Raw genomic sequence first — 6060 nt, forward strand, 5'->3', positions numbered from 1 at the left:
AGGAAACCCGTAGAAAACCCACACATATCTTTACTTTTGTTGTGCGCACTGTCTCTTTTATCTCAAGCTAAGTAGTGAATAAGGGCGCAATCAAGTGTGAGGGACTCCCTGGACTGGGTTATGCCTATCTGTGTGTGCTACCTACTAGGGCTGTGACACGCTAATCTTTTTGTACTCGATTCCCGTCGACTATTCCATCCATTACTTTGAAGAACAATATGAGACATCAGACATGTGACCAAACCAGGAACTAAATCTTAATCAATTTCATTTAATTTAATTTCATCAATCATTTCGAAATAATGTGCTGTTTTAGAACATAGGGATGGAAATTAAAATCTTTTTTTTTATCTGATTCATTGAAAAATTAATCAACACATTCATGGATTATCAAAAATAACTCATTTGTAGCCTTAGTAGATTAACACAGACTATCACACATGGAGTCTGTATTCACTAATTTATGCAGTGGATGTTAAACAGGGAATTACTTAACCCTTGAGTCTCGTGGGTGTGGGAAAGAAAGAAAGAAAGAAAGAAAGAAAGAAAGAGAGAGAAAGAGAGAGAGCGCACTGTCATGTACTGCCGTTAGACAGAGATACCGCGGAACGACAGATCGATAGATAGAAGGATCGATCGGCATGGATACTTTATTGATCCCGCGAGAGAAATAATATTTCATAAAATTGATACATTACAGTGGCCGTTACTGACCGGGTGGCTGTCCCTTTTTCTTGTCAGGGCTCCAAGTGTCAGTGCATGTCTCCAGCAGTGCAGACAGTAACAGTAAGACAGTTTTCTTCCTCTGGTAACTGTGATTTGGTGTCAAGTTACAGCATACCAGTTGGCTCAACCAGTCCACAAAACCTATGACAAATATAAACAAATAAAACATTTTAAAATCCAAGGGATAGATTGTAAACGCGCTGAGATTTTGTGATTAGGCAGACCTGTGGCAAAACAATGCAAGATTTGCATTCAAATGCTCTTAAAACTGTGGTACATTCTTGTCAGTTTGCCAAGACTTTGCAGGAATTTAAGTGACAGATATTTGTATTCCTATTATTAATGAAATTGATACAATTCAAATCAAACTCTCATGTGACCATGAATGCTTTGTTTGATTTTTGTTATTCGATGGCAGACGTCTGTATTTTTGACTTCTGATCTCGTCTTCGCAATATTCTTTGCCGGATTTGTCTTAAGTGTCATTGAAAGTGTCAAATCAAACTCGACGAAAATCCAAAAGATTAAAACGTTTCAACCAAAGTATAACATTGGTCATCTTTGTCAAAAGGAGTCTCGAGGCAACTTAGCCCTTTGCTGGGCTGCAAAGCATCATCTTACAAACAGCAAACATCTCACCTATTCCCAAGGCGAGTATTTCCTGTGAGCTTTCCATCTGGCTGCTATTCCCTTTGCCCTTTTGTTGTTTGATGTGCGCCAAGCAGCCATCTCTGATCCGAACCAAAAATCTCCTCGCCGCTGCTTGAAAATGTTGTCGGAAAAGTGAGGACTCTGAATTTAAGTTCTGAGGAATGAAGGTTCTCATTATTGACAGTTCATCTGATGTTGGAATCTCTTTGGTCTTGAGGCTGCAACACAGTAGGTTGAGGGCGGCAAGTCGAATGTTGTCATCAGCAGAGCCCAGGGCGAGTTGGAGGATTTTCAGGGTAGAGCTCCCCTGCAGAACCCAGGGAGAACTCCCAGTCACAGCCCGGTAGCTACTCATGATGAATGCCCAGGCACAGAGGTGGCCTGTTGAGAACGGGTCCAGGGAGGCCAGCAGAGGCTCCACAGCAGAGGGGAAGACTTGGAAGGTGCAAGGGAGTAAGTGCGTTGAGCTGTTGTTTTGAAGAATAACTATATTTGAGGTCAGGGCCTCAAGCAGGACAGGAAGCCATCGTTCTGCCCACTTATTGCCCAGATCTGACTCTGACAGTGACTTTAGAGTGTCGCCAGAAAGCTCTTTTCTCTGCTGCTGGATCAGACACTTGTACAGTTCCGACCCGCAGGGAGACAGGTGATCGTTTGACATGCACTTCAGGAGGTGATTTGGTATTTCAGCATAGTGATCCAGCACCTGCTTGATAAAAGGGTTGTGCATTAAAGGCCAGCGCGATGTTTACAAGGGAAAAGCATTCGAGCTCACCGTGTCAGTCCCCAAATACGGAAGGAGAGCGCAGAGGCGATGGAACTTGGCTTTGGATTCCCACGGGAGTTGGATAATTCGATGCAGTAGAGTCAAATAAAGAGGCTTATTCGTGTCACCAAACTGCTCACAGTCCATGTCGTAGAGGTCCAGCAACAAGCTAAAGGTAACACGGGCACAGTCGGACACGCCTTCCACCTATCAGGGCACATCAAGACAAGCGTCTATAAGAAAAAAAATTATACGTTACAATCCTGAATGTGAATACACATACACACTTCTCCATCAGCGATCCCATTAAAGCACGTTGGACTAAACTTGGATTTTTTTTTAGGTGGTAGTTGCTGTAAAATGTTTATTTATATCCTAGTGTATATTTATATGATGCTGTTCAGTTCTACACGACTAAACTTCAACTACAGTTATACATAAAGAATATTTCTATGCTAGTGTCAATCAAAATTGAGCATGAAAACAGTTGATATAGTTCTTGGGTCTCATTAGATTTTGCAGGAGTACCTGATGTTGTGACCCAGTGAGTTCATGTGTGTGAATTTGGATCTATTTGTAGGATACACTGAGACTGACTATTGGGTTTGGCTACAAATGTACTCATTTCAACCACAGTACATTTCTTGAGGGATTTTAGCGCGCCTGCATGAATGAATGAATGAATGAATAAATAATATTGATTTTATAGATTTGTCAAGTCAACAGTATTTATAGAGCACTTTCAAACAGCCATCGCTGCATACAAAGTGCTGTACATGGAGCAATTTAACATGCACAATAAACAGTAAGACAAATCGGTAATAAAGGCGGTAGAAAGCACCAAAGAGTAAAACCAAGAACAAATCTAAGTTATGCTGACGCGAATGCTAAAGAATACAAGTGAGTTTTGAGGAGGGCTTCAAAGATGGGCAGCGAGGAGGCTTGCCAAATGTTCAGTGGGAGGTCATTCCAGAGAGAGGGACCAGCAACAGAAAAGGCTCGATCCCCTCTGAGCCTCAGTTTAGTTCTTGGTACTTCTAATAATATCTGGTCCACAGACCTGAGGTGCCGGGCAGGTGTGTAGGGGCGAATGAGCTCAGAGAGGTAAGGTGGCGCGAGATTATTCAGAGATTTGTGTAGCAAAGAAATATGAATCTACCGGTAATCACTAAAATTAAATACATAATGCACACTACAAATAATGTAAAACTATACCAATAAAGTAGTTGAACTCACTGGACTTTCAGCACCGGTCCAAATAACAGAAATCAGCTTTTGCTGCAGGTTGCTGTCATCGGGCAGAAAACGGCCACCCGTCATCTTCCAGATATCAGGCACACATTCTTTGACCTTCTTCAGCCACAGTGTGAACACTGCAACCACGTGTCATGTTTGAACAGGTGATCTTTGCATGGAAGCACGTGAATAAAATGTCTTGCTATGACTCACCCTCAAATGCAAGGTAGTGGCAATTCAGCTTCTCTTCACACAAATCATAAAGTAGAGGAAACAAAGCATCCAGCAGTAAACTGCCCTGCAAAGACAACTACCGGTAAGCATCGTTAGGTAAATAAAGTCAATAAAGTCTCTCGGCTTAGGTGAATTATGCTGGCCTCCAGATTTACCTCTGCACAGGAACTGAGCAATATGTGAGGTTGACAGCATGTGAGGAGGCCCCTGCTCATTGCCAACTGACCCAGTGCGCCTCCTGATGTGGGGCAACACTGCACCTGAAGGGTGCCCACAGTCAGAAGCCAGGGCTCTTGGGAAAGAAAACATTGTGAGAAACCACTGAGCATGGAGGTGTAGAATTTCAAGATGAGATTTATACAAAAATAAAATAAATAGGAGTGAATTTTTCAGCATCTCTTCACAGACTACACAGCTACTCCAAACAGGATCTGGCTGGTCAGCAGAGATACCGTACCTAATTGAGAGCTCTGGAAAAGACTCCAAGCAGCTGCTGCACCTGCGCTGCTCTCTGATGCCGTGTTGATGAGCATGGCCATGGCCGTCCCGGCCAAAAGACGAGTGTCTCTGCTGCAGCTCTGCGGGACAGTAATGACAAGGAGGGAAGAAAAAGAACCAGGACACTGATTGGACCCTTGATTAGTTTTCACTTGCATTGTCGAATGAGATCCAAAACAAGCGCTGCATTAATTCAATTTTACTGACACTCAGAGAGGAATTCATTGATCAAGCCATTTGTTACTGGGGTGAAAGTTTGTAGTGGTGTATAATTGGACTGCATCCCACTGAGTAATGTTTCGAACACAACACCCTTCACATGTAGCTAATTAGCATGAATGCTACACCACACCAAACCACAAATACAAGAATGAAAACATAATAAAAATAACAGAATTTGACAAAACAAAAGATGAGTCAAGGAAGAAGAAAATGACATCATAGTGCGTGAATTCAGGCTTTAAATAATTGACAGCAAAATTAATTAATCACAAACCTGTCCAAATATTATTTCTGCGAGAACCTGCAAGATTTTCTTAATGGCTGGGGTACTCTCCTTTTTTCCCCATACTGCAAAAGACACCTCTCTAGACAAAAGCTGAAATATCTGGAGGCAGACCTGTGGAGATCATATATTGGGGAGAAGATGACGAGCTGTGATGGAGGTCATGGATTCTGTGCATTTCCGAAAGTATACTAACCTTGACAGCCATGTAACATAGCTGCCCATCTCGCAGTGGCTCTTGTTGCACTATTAAAGGGAAGAATTTCGCCATTTTGTCCAGAAAGGCAGGACAAAGCTCCCTCCACACATCACGGCCCACAGAGCTAACCTCCAGGAACATACAAGCTAAAAGTGTAAATAAACGACAACATTATAACAACTTGCTCAATCTAAAGATATTGAAGAACTTTATCAAATATTCTGTCTCAACCAAGATACTGTTAAGCACGTTCAATTTTAGCTTGAGTGACTACATGAACATCAGCTCTCAGTGTGATGCAACTTCTGTGATCAGAATCAGTGATGAGAAGGAACAAAATAGAAACACTTTATTGCAGCGCACAGGTAACGTCATTTGTGATTTTTCTTTTAGACAAACTTCTGTTTATAATCCCTACATGTGAAAAAAAAACCTACTGTATGTACCACCACTGCTACTACTGCATATACAATGGCAAGCAAATGTATCAGCATAGTGAACACAAACCTCTCTGAAGGTGTTCATGAGAGAATATCTGGAAAAACAGAACGGTCAGCATTAACCTGTGCAGCTTTCGGAAATGTCAGCAAAGTTTGAACGGAAAATGTTGGCGTGTACCTGCTCTGAGTGAACTATAGAACTCAAACAGGCGTGGATCTCTCCAAACACCAACTGATGATCCACCATCGCCAGACACTGCAACATCTGTAGAGAAGCAGGAAACATGAGTGAGATAACATTTCCATTTCAACAGCAAGCAGACTGCATACTGCGAGAGTCGACCTGGTCCACTTTTCTACAGGCTGTAGATATGTGCACCATCTGAAGCTGCAAGCAGACTAGAAGTCTGACTACAAGCTCAAGGTGATCACGCGCCAGGACATGTAGATTCACCGTCTTCAACAGTTGGGCAGCCTCGTCCAAAATGCGCTCCTTGGTCCTTTTAACGTCGCTCCTGTTCATATTGGGTATATCGGGGGTACAATTAATGCCATCTCCACGTCTGCGAATCGTCTCGACAGGAAAAAAACAAACCTGGAGCACTCCGAAAGTTTATCGAAAACGCGCTCGAGCTTTTGGTCCTCGGCGATGACACAGTTTTGCAGACTTGTCAGAAGTTCATCAAAAGACATCATTTCAACTATCACATTCGCAGCACACATGGGGCATTGACAACCGTGAGGCTGGTTTAGCCTCTGTACGTCTTCTACCAGTTCGAAAGCTGACATTCTGGTTTTACAGTGA

General features: G+C 42.6%; 1 protein-coding gene across 3 annotated transcripts in view; it reads right to left on the reverse strand.

Annotated features, from left to right (window-relative positions):
* Positions 1-6059, reverse strand: part of si:ch211-225b11.4 (thyroid adenoma-associated protein homolog) — a 17931-nt gene extending 11872 nt beyond the window's left edge. For all 3 annotated transcript variants that reach the window (XM_052068844.1, XM_052068843.1, XM_052068845.1), the window contains exons 1-13: positions 5851-6059; positions 5599-5770; positions 5434-5520; positions 5323-5350; positions 4813-4961; positions 4608-4730; positions 4071-4191; positions 3769-3905; positions 3593-3689; positions 3380-3516; positions 2153-2350; positions 1366-2083; positions 715-867 (exon numbers count right to left, since the gene is read on the reverse strand). In XM_052068844.1, the coding sequence (XP_051924804.1) occupies positions 715-867; positions 1366-2083; positions 2153-2350; positions 3380-3516; positions 3593-3689; positions 3769-3905; positions 4071-4191; positions 4608-4730; positions 4813-4961; positions 5323-5350; positions 5434-5520; positions 5599-5770; positions 5851-6044 (2314 nt within the window). In that variant the 5' untranslated portion in view covers positions 6045-6059. The remainder of the gene's footprint in view (positions 1-714; positions 868-1365; positions 2084-2152; positions 2351-3379; positions 3517-3592; positions 3690-3768; positions 3906-4070; positions 4192-4607; positions 4731-4812; positions 4962-5322; positions 5351-5433; positions 5521-5598; positions 5771-5850) is intronic.
* Between the last annotated feature and the right edge of the window lies 1 nt (position 6060).

Source organism: Hippocampus zosterae, chromosome 6 (genome assembly GCF_025434085.1).
Source record: "Hippocampus zosterae strain Florida chromosome 6, ASM2543408v3, whole genome shotgun sequence".
NCBI classification, from domain to species: domain Eukaryota; kingdom Metazoa; phylum Chordata; class Actinopteri; order Syngnathiformes; family Syngnathidae; genus Hippocampus; species Hippocampus zosterae.